Source organism: Magnolia sinica, chromosome 10 (assembly GCF_029962835.1).
Source record: "Magnolia sinica isolate HGM2019 chromosome 10, MsV1, whole genome shotgun sequence".
Taxonomy (NCBI): Eukaryota; Viridiplantae; Streptophyta; class Magnoliopsida; order Magnoliales; family Magnoliaceae; genus Magnolia; species Magnolia sinica.
In genome coordinates, this window is record NC_080582.1 from 88,116,126 (window position 1) to 88,138,622 (window position 22,497).

The window sequence follows — 22,497 nt, forward strand, 5'->3', positions numbered from 1 at the left end:
GTGTGATTCTGCAAGCACAAATCCCAACAAGTGGTATCAAAGAAATCGTTGGGGCACATATCTGGATCTGAGGGATTTGTAATAATAGAAAGCACTAGGCATGAGATTGAGAAATACTCAGGGAAAAATAATTTTGAGTTATGGAAGATCAAGATGATGAGTTTCTTAATCAAGAAAAGCGAACATGGTGCTCTTGAAAAGCGAAAGTCTACTATGACTGATGATGATTGGAATACTCTTAATAAGAATGCTTTATCATCAATCCGTTTATGTCTCACAGATGAGGTTCTCTACAACGTCATGAAGGAGAAAACTGCGGCTAAGTTATCGGCGAAGTTAGAGGATATCTATGCGAAAAAATTCTCTGAAAATCGCCTACACTTGAAGCGGCAGTGGTATAACTTCAAGATGGCAGAGGGTGGAGATCTGGAGGCTTACATCAGCAACTTTAATAAAATAGTTTGCAAATTGCTGGATATGGAGGAAGTGATGAAAGATGAAGAACAAGCATGTATGTTGTTGAATTCTCTCCCAGCGTCATATGAGTCATTCAAGGACACTATGTGCAGCATAAATAAAACCCTGAATGTTGACACCATTATCTCAACCTTCAAAGGAAGGCTATGAGAAAGCTAAACGGCGACATGGGGACAACTTCTGATGCACTATTTACAAGGGGTAAAAATTATGAATAAGGTACAAGTTTTTCAAGTTCTAGATCCAAATTCAATGGTAAGGGCAAAGAAAAGGTAAAGTGCTGAAACTATGGGAATGAAGTACATGTGAAGAAGGACTGTGAAAATCCTAAATCGAAGAAAGAAGATTCTGAGGCTTCATATAGGGAGGCCAATGCTACCATGTCTAATGAATCAAGTGGATGTGATGGTAATATTTTGTCTGTATCTACTATCAGGCGGTCATACGATAATCGTAAAGACAAGTGGATGCTAGACATGGGCATCTTTTCACATGACTCCTCATCGGAGTTGGTTCACTAGTTATAAGGAGTGCGATGGTGGATAAGTATTTATGGGTAATGACATTGCCTGTAATGTTGTGGTTGTTGGTACGGTGCATATCAAGATGTTTGATGGGGTGGAGCGTACCTTAACTGATGTCAGGCACGTTCCTGATTTGAAGCAAAATCTGATTTCTCTCAATGTGCTTGAGGCAAAAGGATGCAAGTACACAGGTATTGATGGTGCTCTTAAGGTATCTAAAGGGGCACGGGTAATCATGAAAGCGCAACGACTCAGTAACTTTTACAGGTTGATCGGGAGCACTTCAAAAGGTGGATCTGCAGTGGATGTAGCGGATTTCACCTCTGCACATGTGTGACATATTGAGCATGGCCACATGAGTGGGCAGGGCAGGAAGGCTGAGACATGCGGACAAGGATACGGAGCAGGTGGAGTGGCCACCTATGAGAAGAATCACACGGCATGATCTCTGGACATCGGCGAGGTACATGGACGACTCCAATATCGTAGGAGGATCCGTCTTCTATTCTAATGGCTCTAGGTGAGCCTGGTGCTGAGAAGTGGAAGGTGATTATTGGCGATATGATGGATTCGTTGTACCAAACTGACACATGGGATCAAGTAGAGCGTCCAGTGGGCCGAAGAGTGGTTGGATGCAGGTGAATCTTCAGGAGGATACAACATAAATACAATGCGAGGTTAGTAGCAGATGGTTATGCTTAGAGAGAAGGGATCAGCTACTCAAAGATATTCGCGCCGACGGTATAGCAGGTGTCTATTAGATCCGTGATTGGCGCTGGTTGGCCAATGTGATCTTGAGCTGGAAGGATGGATGTGGAGTCTGTACTTCTGCAAGGGAAAGTGAAGAGCATATCTACATGAAGCAACCAGAGCGGTTTGAAGTTAAAGGGGCTGAGAAAAGTCTTTGCAGGAGGTCGTGGTTCAACCTGTCGCCTAGGCAGTGGTTTGATTGAGTCAGGAATTGATGACATGTAAATCGCCAACTATGACATATTTGAAATCAATGTACTGAAGACTCGGTTAAATGGGACATTCAAGATGAAGGATTTGGGGGTTGCAAAGATGGTTCTCGGCATCGAGACTGAAGGAAGAGTAGGCTTTGGTAATCACAGGAGGAATACCTTGTGTGTAGGTATTGATCAAGGATGTGATGGGCCAGGTAAAGCCGGAGAGCGTTCCCTACGCGTCTCTCCTCAAGTTTTCCTCAGGACATGTCCCAAAATAGATGAGGAAAAGCATGATATCTCACGAGCCTTATTCGAATGCGGTTGGCAGTGTGGTCTGGATTAGATTAGTTTTTTCACAGGCTATCAGTGTTATGAGCAAGTATCCCGACAAACAATATTAGGTAGCAGTGAGATGGTAAAAAGACTACGTCTTTACTTTTGGGAAGACAGAGACAAAGTTGGTTGGATATGCAAATTCAGATTCAGTAGACATGCTCACCAAGATTATTCCTTAAGAGAAGTTCAAGTTCTGTGCAACTTCTTTGGACTTGACGATGGCGTAAAAGGAAAACAGAGCGTGCACGAGAAGCTATGATGTGATGCAGATATAAGAGAAGAGGTCAAGGAGTTACACGATTAAATATTGAAGACTTGGTGGAGATTGTTATCAGAAGCCTTCATTTTAAAAGAGTTTTGGGTCTCTCGACCGGTCGAGGGTCTGGCTCGACCGGTCGAGTGGGCATCTCGACTAGTCGAGGATTGCTAAACTCAAAGTCTAGCATCTTATGATTTTTGGTGTCCAGGCCGCTCGACCAGTCGAGGACTCGGCTCGACCAGTTGAGGTTACGCAGATTCAAGTTCGGATCTTGTGCGGACTGCGGAAATCTGAGGCGGTTTCGCAAGGGTGCGAAAGGGAAGTTTCCTAAACTATAAATAAGGGTCCCTAGGGCTATTCTAAGGGATTTTAATGCTTCCTAAAGGTATTCTAAAGGGTTATAGGGTTATCAAAGGGTGTAGCAAAGGTGAAATTCGAGGTTGTTCGAATCGGGTAAGTCCTCTCTCTTTGTAATTACTTTTCATAGTGGAATTCTGTCGGTTTGTGCCGTGATTTTTTCCCGAAAGGGTTTTCCACGTTAAATCTGTGTGTTCTCTTGTGTTTGCTTGCTGCCATTGTATTGCTATCCTAGACCTAGATCTGTGTAATTCCGCAGGCATAAATCCCAACACATATCACATTTATAAGTGAAATCACTTCACACTCACACAACTATATCATATCCTCAAGTGCAACCTCATCCTATAGTTTATTAACCGTATCACATTCTCAAGTGGATTCACCACATCATACTGTCACACAACCATATCATATCCTCAAGTGTAATTTCATTACACAATCCATAAAGTGTTTCACATTCTCAAGCGGAACCACATCACATTATCACGCAACTATATCATATACTCAAGTGCAACCTAATCTTATAGTCTATCAACCGTATCAAATTCTTAAGTCGATCCACCACATCATATTGTCGCACAATCATATCATATCCTCGAGTGTAACCTCATTGCACAATACATAAAGTGTTTCACATTCTCAAGCGGAACCGCATTACACTATCATACAACCATATCATATGCATCCTCAAGTGCAACTTATCATATAGTCCATCAACTGTATCACATTCTCAAGTGGAATCACATCACACTATCGTCTCAACCATATAATGGACTCAAGTGCAACCTAATCACATAATCCATCAACCATATCATATCCTTGAGTGTAAGTACATCACATTATCATACAACCATATCATATCCTCAGGTGCAAACTCATTACATAGTCTATCAATCGTATCACCATCTCAAGTGGATATATACCTCATCATGCTATCAGATAACCATATCATATCATCAAGTGCAACCACATCATTACATAGTCCATCAGCTGTTTTGCAATCTCAAGTGTAACCTCACCACACTATCACACTACAATGCCACATTCTCAAGTACAACTCCATCACGTTGTCCATCAACCATATCACATTCCTAAGTGGACTCACATTATACTCACACAACCACATATCATATCCTCAAGTGTAAGCTCATCACATAATCAGTCAACTACTTCTCCTAAGTCATCGCCCAACCCAACTCCCTGGAAGCTTTATGTCAATGGCTCCTCCAACTCGAAAGCAAGTGGGGCAGGAGTCATCTTGAAAACTCCCGATCAAACCTACATGTAATATGCCTTAAGACTTGGATTTCAAGCCTCAAACAATACAGTAGAATACGAAGCCTTGTTGCTCGGCCTTCGATTAGCAGCCAGCCTGGGTGTTGCTCATCTCAACATATTCAGTGACTCATAATTGGTCATTAATCAGGTCACCAGCGTGTATCAGACATGTAAAGAGCACTGAAAGCCTACATGAAGAAAGCTAAAGAGTTGATCGACGGTTTTCAACTATGTATCGTCATTTAGATCCCTTGAACGGAAAATGCCAAAGCCGACCTATTGGCGAAACTTACCTTTACCGACGAAGATGATATACCTAGGTCTGTTCCAATTGAGTACGTCGCTAAGTCGAGTATCAACGACCTGCTTAGCTCGACTGTATATTCAATCAATTTGGAACTCACTTGGCTCGACCCGATTGTCCAATATGTCGAAAGTGGGAAGTTGCCCGAGGATTGTGTTGAGGCCTGACGGTTGAAGATCCGAGCCTCTCGTTATATTATACTCAACGGGGTACTATATAAAAAAGGATTTTTCACTCCTTTGCTACACTACCTAAATCATGATGAGGCTAATGTATTGCGAGAAATCCATGAAGAGATTTGCGAAAATCACTTGGGAGGACGATCGCTTGCACATAAGGTCTTATGACAAGGGTATTACTGGCCGACCGTTCAGCACGATGCTTGCAAGCTCGTCTAGAGTTGCGACAAATGCCAACGATTTGCGGCCATTCGGAGACAGCCACCTGAAGAGCTGACCCCTATGGTCGGGCCTTAGCTCTTCGCACAATGGGGAATCAACATCATCGGACTACTCCCTTTGGGGAAAGGTCAAACCAAATTTGTCGTTGTTGCAGTGGATTATTTCACGAAATGGGCCGAAACCAAGCCATTGGTTAAGATAACCGAACAAAAGATCACGGATTTTGTTTGAAAAAATATCATCTGCCGGTTCGGCATACCTCGGACCATCGTTACCAACAACGGAAAGCAATTTGACAACAGGCAGTATCGAGAGATGCGTGGCAATATTGGAATAAAGAATGTCTACTCGTCTCCTCATCATCATCAGACGAATGGATAGGTCAAAGCAGTCAACAAAATCATCAAACAACATCTTCGAACCAAACTTGACCGAGCTAAGGGAGCATGAGCCGAAGAACTTCCTAAAATGTTATGGGCATACCGAACTACCGCCCCGAACGGCCACAAGAGAAACCCCTTTCTCCCTTGCATATGGATCGGAAGCCGTCACCCCGATCGAGATCGGACTACCTTCAGCCCGGGTCAGCTCGTTTAATGAACGAGACAACGAAGAACTGCTAGCTCTCGGACTCGACCTTTTGGAAGAACAAAGAGAAAAGGGCTCGGCTAAGGACAATGGCTCAACAACGACAAGTAACTCGGTTCTACAATGCCCGAGTCAAGGTTAGACGATTCTGAGTGAGGGACATGGTCCTCTGAAAAACGTTCCTGAACATAAAAGAGGTTGGCACAAGCACACTGGGACCTAATTGGGAAGGACCCTATGTTGTATCGAGCACCATCTGACCTGGGACGTATTGGTTGGAAGACCTAACTGGGCAATTACTCCCTCATCCTTGGAATGCCAAGCATCTAAAAATCTACTATCCGTAGGTCAGCCGTCGGACAATTAATTGCATTCATTTGTCAGACGAGCAAGCAATGGAAAAATGTAAACTGAACCAAAAGAATATGAAGATCAATATATTCATTCATCAATGCAAGTTTTACATCAAATTACACTAGTCCCTACTTTGGAATTACATCGACAAAATGACAAGGACACATGTGAAGAAGAGTCGGCTGAGACACACGATGTCCCCTCTTGGTAGCAAATGCTCTCGAATCCGGCTAAAGCTTAGTGTGCCTGAAGTGCTTAAAACTTGGTGTGTTTAAAGTACTTGGCACGCTTTGCAATCTAAAATCGGCTTCAAGGCTCACCAGGAGCTAACTCAGGAGGTGGATCGGCTTCACCTGCTGCCGTCGCTCGGACCAACCTCTGGCGCCACCTCAGGAACAGCCTCGGAAGCAACCTCGAGATCAGCCGCCGCGTCAGCAGACCCAGCAGCCTTGGCCTTCAGACCTTCAGACCCAGAGCCACCTTCATTAAATCCCGAGAGATCAAGGTCAGGGAAGGACTGCTTCATCAGGTCTATACACTTAATGTAACGATCCTAATACAAGCGGTCCCGCTCCTCCAAGTACTCTCGAGACCCAAGAAAGGCCTCTACAGCCTGAGCCTTGGCATGCTCAAGGGCAACCTTAGTCTCGGTCTTGAGCCGAGTCAACTTATCTTCGGAGGAAAGATGAGCCTGGCGATTCTACCGACTCTCCTCTTGAGCCTCTTTCAATTGCGAGGCCAAACGAGCACTCTCGGCTTTGTCTTCCTTAGTGGCCTTCCTGGCAAGCCCTAAGTCGCCAGTCATTATATTGAGTCAAGTCACGGCAGCAACAAGTTGTGCTTCCGCATCCCCTGCTCGTTTCTGAGCATTGGTCAGATTTGAGCCAGGCCTAAGCGCACAAGGGGCGAACTGCAAGAGAAAAACACAAGGTCAGAACAAGTTTGAAGAAATCAACAGAACAAGGGCAAAGTTCAGTTCTTACTTCGAGAAGCATCTTCGCTATATGAGAGAGAGTCTGCATCGAGGGAGCTTCAAAGAGGATAGCGAAGTCCTTTTCGCTCCTATGGAAAATCGCCCAGGGGACCATGTCCTTCACCGCCCCGTTGGAAGGCTGACATCTCCTGTTGAGTCATCTCCCCTCCTGAAGACTCATCTCTCCTCTGCTCCTCCCTCTACTCCGAAACCTACTCTGTAACAGGTCATAGCTCAGGAGCCACCTAGGACTCGGGTGCCACCGCGTCCGCCACTTCCACCCTTTTTTCTATGTCGGGGACTATCATGGTTGGGATGGTCGTGGCAGCTTGCCCCTTAGCCTTCGAAACCGTCTTCGGCTTCTTTGGAGGCCGAGGCTCTGACTTCGGAGGGGCCTTCATCTTGGAAGATGGACGGAGGAAAGGTTGGGCCTCGGCCATCTCTGCATCAAAAGCAAGACGAATTGAATAAAATTCAAAATGAATATAACAGGACCGCCAAAAAGTACATGTCAAAGTTGAGTCCAAACCCGAATAAAAAAGATGCTCTGGTTGAAGAAGTCTCTTCCAAGACCGCTGTTCTAGACTTAGCGCCTTTAGATCTTTAATCCGAGGTAAAGCGCCAACTCTGAGTTTCGGCCTTCGATCGAGGATATTTGCAAAACGCATTCAGTCAGACTAAAAAATGTAACAGTGTGAGAAGGTAGAGAAAAGAGCAGACGCCGAGTCACCTGCTTGGGAGAACACCCGAGGAACACGAGATTCGATGAGCGCTGGCTCGGCAGTCTCCCATCGGCCACGCACCCAGAATCATCTATCTCTCCAATGCTTGTTGGAGGTAGGAGGGTCGGTTATCAAAGGACCGCCCTTATTCCGTCAAACGTACAAAAAGTATCAGCAGGGCTGTTGCAGTTCGGCCGTACTTGGAGCAAATAAAGAAACTCGTTGATAGTCAGTGGAGGCTGCTCCATCTGAGCCCAAAACACTGAGCATCCGAATAAGTTCCTCCACTCGTTCGGAATTATCTGCCCAGGTGCTATCCGGAGTCGGGAAAGCAAATCTCGAGCAATCCCCTAAAGGAGCAAACGCAAGCCACATTGCAAAGTAACTTGGAAGATAGCAGCCATCCCGACAGGAGGGCAGTCGGGTAATTCGTTCGGAAGAGGGAGGCGAATGATGACCGAGTTTGGGACATGGTACCGGACCCAGATCCTGTCCAGATCTGCGTCAATTAAAACTGAGGGAATGGGAGCTCATCTCCAGCCTCCCCTCCCTCAGCCACCGACTCAGCGGTAGTTATCGATCTCCTGGCAGGGAACGAATCACTGGCCCCTTCAGCCGCCTCAGCGTCTTCTTCCGTTTTCTCCCCAGGAGGATTGGGTATGCCAGGGGCAGTCGCCAACGATGCCCCTCTGCCAGAGGGACCTGCCGAAGCACGGTACTCCATAAAAATTCCAGCCACCCTTTCGGAATACTGGAAGCTGCATTAGCGCCAGCAGTGAAGGTGATTCCGAAATATTCCAGAGACGCCTCGCTTCACCCTCGTCACCGGAAGCTCCCTCCCGGGGGGATCTGGGAACCTTGCATTGCCATTGAAATTGAAAGCGAAAAGGATTGAGACAGTTAAAAACTCACCGGAGATAGCGAGAAGGAGACTGACGTGGAAGCAGAAATTGGAAACGAAAATGGCGGAGAGTGCAAAATCAGTGAAAATGGAAATTGGGGAAGAGGAAAATGCACGCGCAAAAATGGGAGAGGAGCGTCTCGCTCCCCCTTTTATAGCCCTGTCACGTGACAATGGCATTTAAGGAGGAGTTAAGTCGACGACCACTTCGACTCCCCCGCCCGACATGTGGCCCACTCCGGATGACGCAAATGCCACCTTCGCCACGCATCTAGCGCTCATAAGCTGAAAGAACGTTCTGATGGCTTCCCACTCGTGCGGCCTTGATCAACGAACTGACGCATATTCTGGACAACGCTTGACTCCTGCGAGCATTAAATGTTCCATCATAACGTCGACCCCAGTTCAAGCCGACTCAACAACTCTTTACTCCTTAGCGTCAACATAGTTGACGCAAAGAGTAAAGGGGGCTTACTGTTGGGGAAAAAATAGAACAAGTCCAGAGACTCGGCTATGGAATGGATCAACTCTACTGACATCACCCGGGACCCCGAGGCAACAAGCCCGACCGAGGCAAGCACGTCAAAAGCCTAGAGGGACTTAGCTTGGATTGTGGGAAATGAATCCCGACCGAGACTTACGAAGTCCAGAGCTATAAGGCAAAGTATACGAGATGCATAAAGTTGACTTAGCAAATGAGGCAACAATATCCGAAAAGGCCGACTAAGGCCGAATGCTCAGAAGCCACCCGACCGACCATAAAACCAACCTATCTTTAGGTCAGTTATAGAGTCGACTATCGGATTAAAGAAAGTACACTGATTACGAATCAGTCTCATCTCATCCGACAGTAGGCAAGTAGCCCTACCCTTTACAGCAGGCAAAGACTCGCTCATCAGTAGAGTTGGCCCGGACCGATCCGAGCAAGATAGAAACGGTATCAAGTGAAATACATTGCCGAAAATCTAATAAAAGGATTCTCGATCTCGAAGATCTCGGGATCGGTTGGAGTCCAGAAACGGATTGACACCGAATCTCCAAGATATCAGGAAGAGAATCCTGACACAACGGGATCCTCCGCTTCCTATAAATACAGTAGACCTCCAAGATGAAAGGTATGCAAAAAAGTTGTCCCTTAAACCCTTTCAAACGGTCCTAGCCCTGACTTTGGCATCGGAGGGTCCCCGGCTCTAGCCAGGGTTTCCTTTGTTTTCCTCGTGTGCAAGTAATAGGTCGGCGGAGGGACATGTAAGATTTTTGCATCAACAAAAGGTATCATTTCGCCCCGCATGACTAATCCATCCAACAAGTCAGCCCCACCTTCCCAAAAGAATACAAACTGATGATTTGGATGGCGCCACCAAGGGATGGGCCAGGCTTAGTTTCAACGCTTAAGGAATTACACGTGTAGCACGTGTAAGATTGATCATGGTGTAATTTTGAAGTTGGTAGAGGGTAAAATAGCAAACAGGGAAAGGCCTTTTTGGGTGAAGTAGACATGACGAATCAACATCCCAAAGATAAGAGTCCGATCCTCTGTTATTATGCAAACAGGAACTCCCTGATTGCCTAATGCTCATTGGTCCACGTCACCACTCACTTTAAAAAATTAAAAATTAAAAGAAAAATCAGACTCCAAAATATTATTAAAAAAAGGATTAAGAAGGAAAAAAAACAGAAAAAAAAACGGAATAAAAAACTTGCGTCCCTCCACTCACACTTGTTGCTTCTTCTTCAATCCTCTCCACACTTCTTCACATCTCTATCTCTCCTTCCCACTCTTACTCATTGCTTCTTCCTCGATACACTCCACACTTCTTCACATCTCTCTCCATCACTCCCTCTCATTGTATTTGGCTAAACAAGGAAAGCTTTCTCTCTCTCAAAGGAATTAGGAATGAAGTACTTTAAAAAAAAAAAAAACTTTTTGTTAATTTCTTTTGTTCTTTCTTTTGAGGGTTTTAAATGAATGAAGATTGAAAATTAAAAATAGAAAAAGAAACTATAATCTTCACCAAAATAAACAATCATATCACTTTTATAAGTGAAATTACTTCACACTCACACAACTATATCATATCCTCAAGTGCAACCTCATTTTATAATTTATCAACCGTATGACATTCTCAAGTGGATCCACCACATCATATTGTCACATAACTATATCATATCCTCAAGTGTAATCTCATCACACAATTCATTAAGTGTTTAACATTCTCAAGTGGAACCACATCACACTATCACGCAACTATATCATATGCTCAAGTGCAACCTCACCATATAGTCTATCAACTGTATCACATTATCAAGTGGATCCACCACATCATACTGTCACATAATCATATCATATCCTCAAGTGCAACCTCATCACACAATTCATAAAGTGTTTCACATTATCAAGGATATGATATGGTTGTCTGATAGCGTGATGAGGTATATATATCCACTTGAGACTGTGATACGATTGATGGACTACGTGATGAGTTTGCACCTGAGGATATGATATGGTTGTATGATAATGTGATGTGGTTACACTTAAGGATATTATATGGTTTCCTTCACATTTCCAATTAAATGTTGACGGGGGGATTTATACCTTTAATGAAACTGAATTGGCTACAACAATTAAAGGGCTATTGATGATCAGTTCTCCCTCAGTGTACCTTTTGATTTGCCTGATTACAATACTGCACCTAGAAAGAAATTGAGAAGGGAAAAGATACAGTTGAATGTGAACACTGGTGTTGAGAATTTGAAAGACAACTAGCTTTTGTCCGAAGGTGAATTCACACTTGTTTTTATATCTAGTTGCTCTCTACTACTATACTTTCTGTGATAGTCCTGCTTATCCAAATAACTTACAATCCAAACACCCCTTAAGTGTACCAGTCATGCATGATCTAGACCAAAATGCCCTTGAACTCATAGATGGGCCATCCGGCCTGACAAACTCTGACACTAAACCAAGCCCAATTTTTAAATGGGCTCAAATTTTGGGCCCAGACCAGCCGTGGGAGTCAGGTTTAGGATTATATATTGATGTTTTCGTGTGACGTTGACGGCTATAGTTGTTTGGATTGCTCGACACTAAAATTGAGAAATTAAAATGCAAGAGGAGTAATATCTGCAGGGATCACCGTTATGTATGTGTCTAATCCACGCTGCCGGCCATTTATTTTACAAATGGACCACACCACGGGAAACAGGGGAATTGAACATAGACCGTTGAAACCTTCTTAGGGCGATAGAAGTTTTGGATCAAGCTGATATATGTGTTTACCCTTCATCCATCTTTGTGTGAGCTTATGAACTGGTTGGATGATAGATGCACATCCTTGTGAGCTCTGATCCAAGTTTCAGCTTTCAATTGTATACGTCATTGTTTCACTTGTTTCTGTGGTGTGGTCCATTTGAGCTTTGGATATGCTTCATTTTTGGTCTAATGCCCTAAAATGAATTAGTAAAACGGATGGACATCGTGGATCATACACATAAATTATGGTGGGCCCTACATATTTAATGAAATACAATTCTTGTCCGATTACTAGCATTACATCCAATTTTGGGGTAATTAAAAATGGTAATTTCCTTCTCTATTGGTGAAAACTAATTTTACACTACCATTTACATTTACAATGGAGAAACAAACGGGCCTTATAATCGGACCAGTTTAATACTTGGATTTTGGCATACGTGCAAATAAGAAGAAGAAGAGCATTTTACTTACCACAAAAGTACTTCATTCCTAATTCCTTTGAGAGAGAGAGCTTTCCTTGTTTAGCCAAATGCAGTGAGAGGGAGAGAGAGAGAGATGTGAAGAAGTGTGGAGTGGATTGAGGAAGAAGCAATGAGTGAGAGTGGGAGGGAGAGAGAGAGATGTGAAGAAGTGTGGAGAGGATTGAGGAAGAAGCAATGAGTGAGAGTGGAGGGACGCAGGTTTTATCTTCCATTTTCTTTTTCTGTTTTTTTTTTTTTTTTCGTTTTTTTAAAATAATATTTTGGAGTCCGGTTTTTTCTTTTAGTTTTTTGTTTTAAGTGAGTGGTGACGTGGACCAATGAGCATTAGGCAATCAGGGAGTCCCTGTTTGCCTAATAACTGAGGATCCGGACTCCAAAGATAATGCTTCTGTGGGACGAAAATGGCTCTTTTTCTCGCCTGAATCTCTATACTCACTTCCGGAGACAACCATCCATGGTGGGTTCTCATACAAAAGCACTCAACTGAACTACCAGGGATGCATTTCAACCATTAATATTTGTTAAAGGTGAAAATGCTCACTGGGGAGGTGAAAAATGAATAAAAATAAAAGAAGAGGAAGGTAAATAATAGGTAATTCTTGGACCATTGAAGTGAAATTGCAGTACACAGCTAGGATGCAGATTGGCTGGTGACCCCAACACCAGCCGTCTAGCTGGTGTCAAAGCTCTGTGGGCCCCACCAAGATATATGTGTTTTATCCACGCCGTAAGTCCATTTTTCCAGCTCATCTTAGGCCATGAGCCCAAAAATGTGGCAGATCCAAAGCTCAAGTGGACCACACCACGAGCTTTGACACCAGCTAACTGACTGGTGTTAGGGGTCACCAGCCAAACCTTTTCCCCACAGCTGGGCCATGTGACCAAAGTAATACCCACTGCAAGGTAGGCCCCCCATGGATAGGCCATGGATGAGATGATTCTCATTTTCTGCAATCGTAGCCCTTTTAAAATAAAATAAAATAAAAAACACAAACGACTTCAATGTAAACCTATTCTAGGATTTTATCTGTCCATAGATTGAATGGCCAGGATTGCTAAGAGGATAGGAGTAGATTAGAGGTTGAATACCTTAGTAATTAGATGTTTATCCATGTCAGCATAAATCTATAGGCATAAACCTTGAATATAATTTGGAGAAATGCTCAAATTGTACGTCCAATTAGTTGGCGTGTGGGGCCCACCATGGTGTTTGTACGACATCTCGACTGTCCAGCAAAGTTGCCCCCACCATAAAAATGGGATGCCCAAAAAATCAGGTCGATCCTAACATCAGGTGAGGCAGACTAAAGAAAGCAATGAACCACCACCCAAAAAAACTACCTTCACATGGGGCATGTGCATACAATAGTTGGATCAACCTGATTTTTGGGGCATTCCATTTTCATGGTGGGACAAGGCCAGATGTTATACAAACACCATGGTAGACCCTACGCTCCAACTAGTTGGAAATACAACCAGTTGGGTGTGAGCATTTTTCTGTAGTTTGGTCATTCTTAATGGAATATACAGGAGTTTCCACCATGTAATATCAAAACTCCCTCCCTTGAACAGCTCTGATCATCCGTACGCATGTCCCAACCAGTAGACTAAGAAATAACTTGCTGGTCAGCAGACTTGCCGCAATTCCCCACTGATAAGCAGTTACCAGCCATTTTCCCTTCTTTTCACAATCTCAATTTGATGATGTTTAAACCACCTAATCTGAGCTTCCAAGCTCTTTAAGCTAGTATTCTTTAGCAGATATAACAGCTCTAACACTCAGGTCAGCAGACAAACCACATCCATAACAACACCTATGCTAATTTTCACAGAGAAATTTCAAGAATGTATTATTACTGTACATGTGCCATACATGTTTGTCAATCAACTGTCCACATCATCCAAATCATGGGCCCCATTGTGGACTGTATCATGAGAATCATGTTCGGATGAACCGAAACATCAAGTTAGTGCCCATCAAATGGACAGTTAAAATGGATGGTTGGCAGCCACAATTAAACATAAGGTGATCCAATAAGAATGAGTTTTATCCCATGATTTGGATATCTCCATCTTACTCTTCATCTGCTTTCTCTAAATCTTCTCAAGAATCCCTCTTCTTTCTTACCTCTGACGACATTTCAATTTACTGTTGTCAAAGAATTGGAGAAGTGTGCTCTGGTCTGTGGAACTTGGACGCTGATGTGCACGTTGGAGTTGGACACACATGCAGAGAGCCAAGAATCGCAAACTTCTAGAAGCCCGGTTCACCACCATAGCTGTACAACTTCTACTCGAGAGAAGGCATGCACAAACCAGCTTGACTTTTGAGCTGGATTCATTGTGGTAATCCTTGTTTCAGGTTATGTTGGATCCTGCAAGGCCACTGAGCAAATGGAAACATTGGATCCCCCTGGAAAAAAAAAGAAGAAGAAGAAAGAAGATCAAATCTATGTTCCACCATCAGCAGAATCTCTCTCTGGCATTTCAATATTTAACTCCTCGAAGCAGCTGTTGCTTCACCCCATTAAGGTTCAGAAGGAACTCTGAATAATTGTCAGTGAATAACATCTTCATAGCATCGAAGCTTTGGAGGGGAAGTTTTGAGGCACTATCTCGTAACCTCAAGAGTCAAATTCACAACCTGTTGAAAGGATTTTAACTTCTTCAGCCATTCAAAGGGTTCTGTTTCCGAGAGGGTTGCAGGATTTGAGAGTTTATTACCCTCTTTATCTTCAATGAAGGAATTTTACCAGTTTAAACAATGCTTCATGGTGTAGCATTCAGATTGCAAATTTTCCCCTTTATCAGCCATGAAGGAATTTTACCAGTTGCAATATTGCTTCATAGTGACAATATATGGAGAAGCTACTTTTCGGGAGATCCCACGATTTCACAGTAAAAGTATAGTTTTCTTATATCAGAGTCCTTATGCACAATGATTCCCTTTAGTTGGTAAGGCTGCATTTGGTTGCACTGAATATCATGACCAAATGCAGCGTAAATGAAATTTCAATCTTAAAACAAGATAAATACAGATGCCACCTCTTCCTCAAAAGTGAGGAAGTGTTTTGGTCTGAAATCTTCCTGTTCTTTTTCCGTTTCATATGCAGTAATTGGGGTTTGAAAATTTTACTCATAGCAGAATTTTCTCCTATGCAGATTCTTCAAAGGAAGGGGGAATGGCCATGCTTATCTCAGGTTCCAAATCAGTACCTGAGTTTGGAATACTTAAAAAAGCTCTCACTTGCATTTCACTTTTCAGTGTATTTCGATTCTTTAGACCCATTAAAATAGGTGAATTGGAGAAACCCATTTCTTGTATTTTGAAGATTTGGTGTTAGAATCATTAAAATATGCTTCAAGTAGACAGATGTAGCAAGCCGATCCCAAATAATTGGGATAAGGCTTAGATGATGATGAGATAGATGCAGCAAGTATAAATATCTGTATGCTTCCCAGATTCGAGTGTATGAAATCCTCTCACCCATTGGTCAGTAGAATATGGCGTCAGCAGAGCTTCACTGCAATCATAGGCTTCTTAAGCATTGTCCAAGGGAATGCCTCATTCCTTTGGTGGCCGTTGCATGATGTCATTGTCATCTTGTCATGGTGAATCCAAAGGAGGCTTTGGGGAATAACAGATTGTTCCTTGACAACTACTTCAAAAGATCTTGGTATTGACAATTGACAAATCAATTCAATAAAATGCGCTAGCTATGAACTACTTGATCTGAATTCGACTGTATCCAGAGCTCTTCTTTAGTCCTCTTTCTCTCATTACTCTCCTTACCTCCTCCACACCAGCCCAGTTACCACTCTCTGCATATATCATCGAAAGCAACGTATAGTTTGCTGCATTCTCTGGTTCTGAATCAATAAGCTGACGTGCCAGCTTCAACGCCACCTCAAATTTGCCGTGGACCCTGCAGGCAGAAACCAAACAACCCCAAATGCTCGGGCTTGCTTTCATGGGCATACAGCTTACGACCTCACAGGCATCTTCAACCTTGCCAGAACGCCCAAGAAGATCAATGTAACAGGCGTAGTGCTCCACACTCAGGCTAATGCCTTGATCTCGAATGAAATGGTCAAAGAGTTTCTGCCCTTCGTTGACAAGGCCAGCATGGTTGCATGCTGATAAAACAGCAAGCAACATAATCTGATCGGGCTTAATTCCTTCTTCTTGCATCTCATGGAAGAGTTGCAACGCGTCAGTGCCAAAACCATGAAGGCCATAGCTGGAGATCATAGCACTCCATGACACAGGATCTCTCACAGGCATCTCTTCAAAGACTTGATGTGAAGCATTGAGGCATCCACATTTTGAATACATATCTATAAGAGAATTGCCAACAAAGACATCTGAATCCAAGCCAGACTTTACAACATAGCCATGGATTCCTTGCCCGTGACTTACCGATGATAGGCCAATGCAAGCCACAAGAACCGCGAGTATAGTTATAGAGTTTGGTTCTATGCCCTCCATCCGCATCTGATGGAAAAGATTCATGGCAAGGACGCTATCTCCACTCCGAGAATAGCTTCCAATGATTGAACTCCACACGACAACATCTCTTCTAGCAGCTCGTTCAAAAATAAACGAAGCCTTTCTTGATGCTCCTGATTTGCTATACATGTCTATCAAAGCTGCATCCACATGAGGTTCCGTCTCAAACCCATGGCGGAAGGCATACCCGTGAATTTCTTTCCCACATTTCAAAGCTCCCAACTCAGCACAGGATGGCAAAACTGTAATTAAAGTTACCCTGTTTGGTTTAACATTCTCGACCTGCATTGCGCAAAAGGCATTAAGTGACATTTCATAACTCCCATTCACCACACACCCTGCAATCAGCACAGTCCAAGAAACCACATTTCTCTCCAGCATCCTCTTGAATACTTCCAAAGCAGTGTGCACATCATGACACCTGGAGTACATGTCAACAAGAGCAGTTGCCAGAAGCACAGAAATCTCGAACATTCCAGTACAGACAATGCGAGCATGGATTTCCCTTCCCAAGCTCAAATTGCCCATCCAGCCACAAGCCGATACAACGCTCCCAATCAGCTCGGGATGTGGCCCCAAACCCAAGTAAAGCATTTCCTTGAACGTCTCAACTGATTCGGAAAAATACCCATTTCGCGTATAGCACATGATCATTGAATTCCATGCTACCGAGTCTCTCATAGGCATTGTATCGAATACCCGGCATGCCGAATTGACGAGAGAACATTTTGAATACATGGAAAGGAGGGAATTCGCCGTCACGGAATCAACCGAGTGACCAGTTTTGAGGAGGATGCAATGGAGTTGGAAGCCGAAAGGCAGGAATTGAGCAGAAGAGGATGCTTTGAGGAGGGAAGGAAGGTAGGAGGGGTTACCATGGATTCCAGAAGAGTGGAGGTGTTTGTAGAATCTGAGGGCCTCTTCAAAGAGGCCATTGGAAACCAGGTGTTTGATTTTTGCGCTTGTGGATGAAAGGGAAGGGGCTGCAGTTCCTGTGAAGCATCTTATAGGTATTTTTTGCATTGCCGTTGAGACTGTTACAAAGGCGGGAAGAGACGGTCCCAATTCCAACTTTTTAGTTACCTGGAATGTTGTTTCGTGGGCCCCTATGTGGATACACCCGAGCTCTGTGGGGCCCACCGTATTTTTCAGGTAACATCCACTCCGTCCATACTATAGGAAGCGGTGGGGATTGAACACCTATGGTTGAAAACTTCCCGGAGACATGGAAGTTTTGGCTCAAGCTGATATTTGTGTCTTCCCTTCGTCTATGTATGTTTGACATTATAAACAAGTTGGATGGTAAATAAATATCATGGTGGCCTTAAGAAGGTTTCAACCGTGGGTTTCATCGTCTCCACTACTTCCTATGGTGTGGTACACTTGAGCTTCGGATCTGCTTCATTTTTGGGTGTAGTACACTTGAGCTTTGGATCTGCCTCATTTTTTAGTGCGGTACACTTGATCTAGCGGAATGAATTGATAGTGTGGATAAAACACATACACCATTGTGGGGCCTGCAGAGTTTTGACAGGTCTACCAACTCTGCAAGCCCGGTCCATGCAAAGTATATTTGAAAGTGGTTTGGTCCAGCATGTATACTGGGCCCACATCCGACTTGGGCTAGATCAATCAAATCTCACCACATCAGGGCATCACTAAACTCAGTGTTCCCATTTTCCAGATGAATGGTGTAGATTGCAGCACGAAAGGCTTTATGGATAGATGTCCATATCACAAACACACAGCAGCATTACATATTCAAATAGCGGGGACCTGATTACAAGTTTCAATACTCATTCTAACTACTTACACAGAATCATTTCATCAATGACTAAGATTTTAGTAGAACGTGGGACCACCAACAGGATTGAACCCTTTCCCTTCCAATAGTTTTATTCCACGGTTTTTAAGAACCCTCACCCATGATTCAAAATTCCTGGAACTGCTCTTGAAAGGTTTTTTAGGAAAATCACCAACAAAATCACTTGGGTCCTGACCACAAGATGCCCATGCCTCTGCTCGACGGCCCGTCTTTCGGACAGCTTTTACAACCGCCTTCCTATCAATGTAACCCAAGACCGTTATCTTGTTCATCATTACATCCATCTCCACGCAAGTAACCCCTGCTGCAAAATCATCAGTTTCCACAAAATAAAAAATAAAAATAAAAAACTTAGGCCCTCTTTGGTCTATGCTTAAAAATGAGTTTTTCTCACATGTCAGAGATTTTCATTTCTAATACATGAAATGCAATCTCTACTATGTTTGGTTGCAGCAGATATCATGAACTTTGATGATGTTTTATAATTAATTAGTCTAATTTAGTGCAAAATTTATATATTTTGTGCAATCAAACACATATAATTAGTATTAATTAAAATGAAATGAACTCATTTTTAGATATCTACCGATTAGACCTTAACACCATCTGCACATGTATGTTATGGTGTTATTCACTTGTGCTTTTACTTAAAATCCAACAATATCCATGCATATGCAGCATGTTTAAAAGAGATCCGGACCATTAATCCAGTGACCCCTGCCATTGATATGTTGTACTAGCATGATCCTAACCTTCAATAAGTCTTTTTCTTTAGAATGGGGATCATTCATTGGACTTCCAAAACTTTTCATTCTTGGCCCACTGGACATCCCCCACCACTCCTATCACGTGAATGGTTTGGATCTAGCACATTGGGGCCATAATTAAAGGGGCAGAATGTTGAATGTCTAACAAAGTAATAATAATTCTAATCATAATAATAGAGAGAAATGCTCTAATGCTCTCATAACAGTATAAGTTATACTGCTCCTATAGTTGCATCAATTCACTTGGATAGTCGGATCAATATTAGACCTCAACTGTTCACTACCATGCAAAAAAATACGGATTGGATCCAAATAGTCATTGATTTTTCCGTAGCCATTTGGATGACATGGTTTTTTTAATCATTTATTTAACACATGTGCTCACACTCCACACACACTCACACCACAATAGGATTTCACCCCAATGGTTACTTGAACCCATGAGTTCATGTCGAAACTCTTGTAAGTCCACGAACAAAGGCATGGCATGGCTATAGTTACCTAACAAAAATAATTCCTTGGAATTATAAGAAATCTACAATGGGCTTAAAATAGACGGATGAAATTGTTGATTGGACCTCTTTTGTGTAAACAACATTGACCGTCCATTCCAAGATTAAAATTTGTCAAACCCATAAAATGTGGGTTTGACCATGGCCAATGAGCAGAACCAAACATGGGGGTTCAACCGTCTTAAGTGTAAAGTGTCCCAGTGCAACTAGGTGCACTGTAACTTACAGTGCTTGGAGAAACATGAGCTACGCATGCATGTGGATGGATGTTCACGTACCTTTGAGCTTGCACAACGCCTTACGTACGGACTTCTCACAGGCCTTGCAATGTAGCCGTACCTTCAACTCCACCACCTACACGTTCACATCTATTGTCACAAACAAATATAATAATATCCTTTTTATGTTTATATGCAATAACGAAAAATCGAAAGAAGAGAAATGAGAGAAGAACACAACCTCCATCAGATTTAAAAGAAAAGGCGAAGATGTTGGCAGTGTTGTGGAATGTGCTGGTTGGCTTTTATAGTAGTACGAGAGGAGTGGTTGAGGAAAATTCAAATAATAAAATGGGAATGAAATGATGTATTTTCATGATGAGGAATCATAAAGCCCTTTTCTTTTATCATTTGCATATAAATATAGCCAGTCAAGAAAAAATACAGCGACGGTCCCTAAAATAAGATAAGTATAAGGTGGTTTTGATCTTCAAATCTGGAGATTTTTAGCTCAGCCCCCATCTGTACTGGGTAACATAATATCAACGGTCTGGATGAATGAAACATGACACCCCACTTGTTAAAATGGTGGAGGATTCATTATAATTGTCATTATTACTTGAGGCATGCGATTGATGGAATATTGCAGTGATGATGTATACATGCACGTGGCTGAGACGACATACTTAGAACATCAGCAAAATAGATTAGGCCTTCGGCAGTGTGGGCGGATCATTAGCCACCCAACCTACTTGCACCTTTACACTCAGCACACGTGCCAGCCTGGAAAATGTGTGGGACATCTGAGCAGTGCATGAAGTGGTCCACCCACTGGAGAGATGCATAAGCAAATATCAGTGCGGTCCACTCATGTGTAGTGGACCTGTATCCTTGGCAATTTCTACTTCTTATTCTTCTTCTTTATGTCAATTGATGAGTGGACCGGCCTGATTTCTCTTAATGGTTATTGTTGGTTTTTTTTAATGCAAAATTTCCAAAAGACCTTGCTGTGCACTGGCGTATTTTGTTGGGACGCCATAGGTTTAATGCTAAAATCTTCATCTCCTTACACCCTTCAGAGAAGATACGATGTGGAGATCCAGCCTTGTTAATATAGGCTAGAAGGGTGAGGAGTTTGAAACCCATCAAAACTCTTCTCCTAAGGCTCCACACGAATTACCATCACAGTTGTAGCAATCCACTCCTTACACGAATTTCTGAATGTATCACAACTTAGCAGGGCCCGCTAGTACACCCAATCACATTATCCAATGATTAGGACAATCCAGACATTTGATCAACAGGGCCCATCATATAGTTCTTACAGTTATTTCCCCGGTTTCTGTAGGGACCACCTTAGATGAACCAAGAACATGTTAGATTGACAAGTGGAGTGCGTGTGATCACTTCTACTTTTGAAGTTGGACCGCTGAGCACTTTTTCTTATTAGCCACCCACTAGGTGGTGGTCCCTATGACGTCTACATTTGGCCACGTGCGGATGAGTAAAATGGACGGTTGTAAAGAAAAGCCACCAACAGCCTGCCTCATCAGATCAACCAGGGTTGTCAATGAGCCAAGCTGGATAAGTGGCCCAAGGGTCGGCCCAAGCTCTTTTATCAACCAAACCTGGGCTTTGTCTGTGGAGGTTGAGCTTAAGCCAGCCCGGCCTGTTTTTTAAAATATTTAATAGTTAATTTAGATCAAAATAATTTATTAGTATAAATTAATATTCTTCTAAATTACTATTTAAATTTTAATAGCAATTAATATTATCTTACATAATTATTAATAGAAATTAAAATTTTTATTTTTTTAATGTAACTATTGAAATGTAGAGGTGATAAATAGGGTCCTGGACCTTGCATTGACTGGGTGGAACTTCTCCATCTGCACTATTAGTTTGGGTTGGGGGCGCATCACGAGCTTAAAGAAATTTCTATTAAATAATCTTAGGTGTTGCTAGCCTCACCCAAGATGGTGCAGCCCTGACCATAGGGCCCACCTTGATGGATTTATTTTATATTCATGTTGTTGTTCATTTTGCCAAGTCATTTTAGGGCAGAGCTCAAAGATGAAAAAGATTCAAATCTCATGTGGACTGTTTTATAGGGAACAATGATTATTAAGCATCTTATCATTAAAACTTTCTAATGCCCATCATAATATTTATTTTCCATCCAATCTAATGATAAGGTCATATACTTCAAATACAAAGGAAAAAATAAATATAAGCTCGATCCAAAACTTATACTTATGTGGCTCATTAATGATCAATCATCACTAATTCCTATATGGTATGGTCTACCTAAGGATTGAATCGGCTTTATTTTCAGATAATTGCCTAAAATGATGTTGAAAAATGGGAGACAACTACTGATCTCACTGTTGAAGTGACGTTACCAGGTTGTGAGCCCCGCCATGATCTGTGTTTTATACACACTATTTATCCATTTAGAGAGACTATTTTAGGATACGAGCCAAAAAATAATGTTGATCCAAAG

The 22,497-nt window shown here is 42.7% G+C and overlaps 2 protein-coding genes across 3 annotated transcripts; both read right to left on the bottom strand.

Annotated features, from left to right (window-relative positions):
* Positions 1 to 13,949: 13,949 nt before the first annotated feature.
* On the bottom strand, positions 13,950 to 17,713 carry LOC131217678 (pentatricopeptide repeat-containing protein At4g31070, mitochondrial). Its single transcript, XM_058212642.1, has 2 exons — positions 15,650 to 17,713; positions 13,950 to 14,548 (listed from the first exon to the last, which is right to left on the bottom strand). Exon 1 carries the CDS (start codon positions 17,693 to 17,695, stop codon positions 15,887 to 15,889), a length of 1,809 nt encoding a protein of 602 aa, XP_058068625.1. The 5' UTR covers positions 17,696 to 17,713; the 3' UTR covers positions 13,950 to 14,548; positions 15,650 to 15,886.
* A 672-nt stretch (positions 17,714 to 18,385) lies between these two features.
* On the bottom strand, positions 18,386 to 20,281 carry LOC131257595 (heavy metal-associated isoprenylated plant protein 45-like). 2 transcript variants are annotated; one of them, XM_058258378.1, is made up of 3 exons: positions 20,236 to 20,281; positions 20,055 to 20,130; positions 18,386 to 18,798 (listed from the first exon to the last, which is right to left on the bottom strand). In XM_058258378.1, the coding sequence occupies exons 1-3, from the start codon at positions 20,239 to 20,241 to the stop codon at positions 18,515 to 18,517; spliced, it is 366 nt and encodes a 121-aa protein (XP_058114361.1). In that variant the 5' UTR covers positions 20,242 to 20,281; the 3' UTR covers positions 18,386 to 18,514. The 2 variants fall into 2 exon arrangements, with proteins under 2 accessions (XP_058114361.1, XP_058114360.1); XM_058258377.1 differs by having other exon boundaries at positions 18,386 to 18,801; positions 20,236 to 20,280.
* Between the last annotated feature and the right edge of the window lie 2,216 nt (positions 20,282 to 22,497).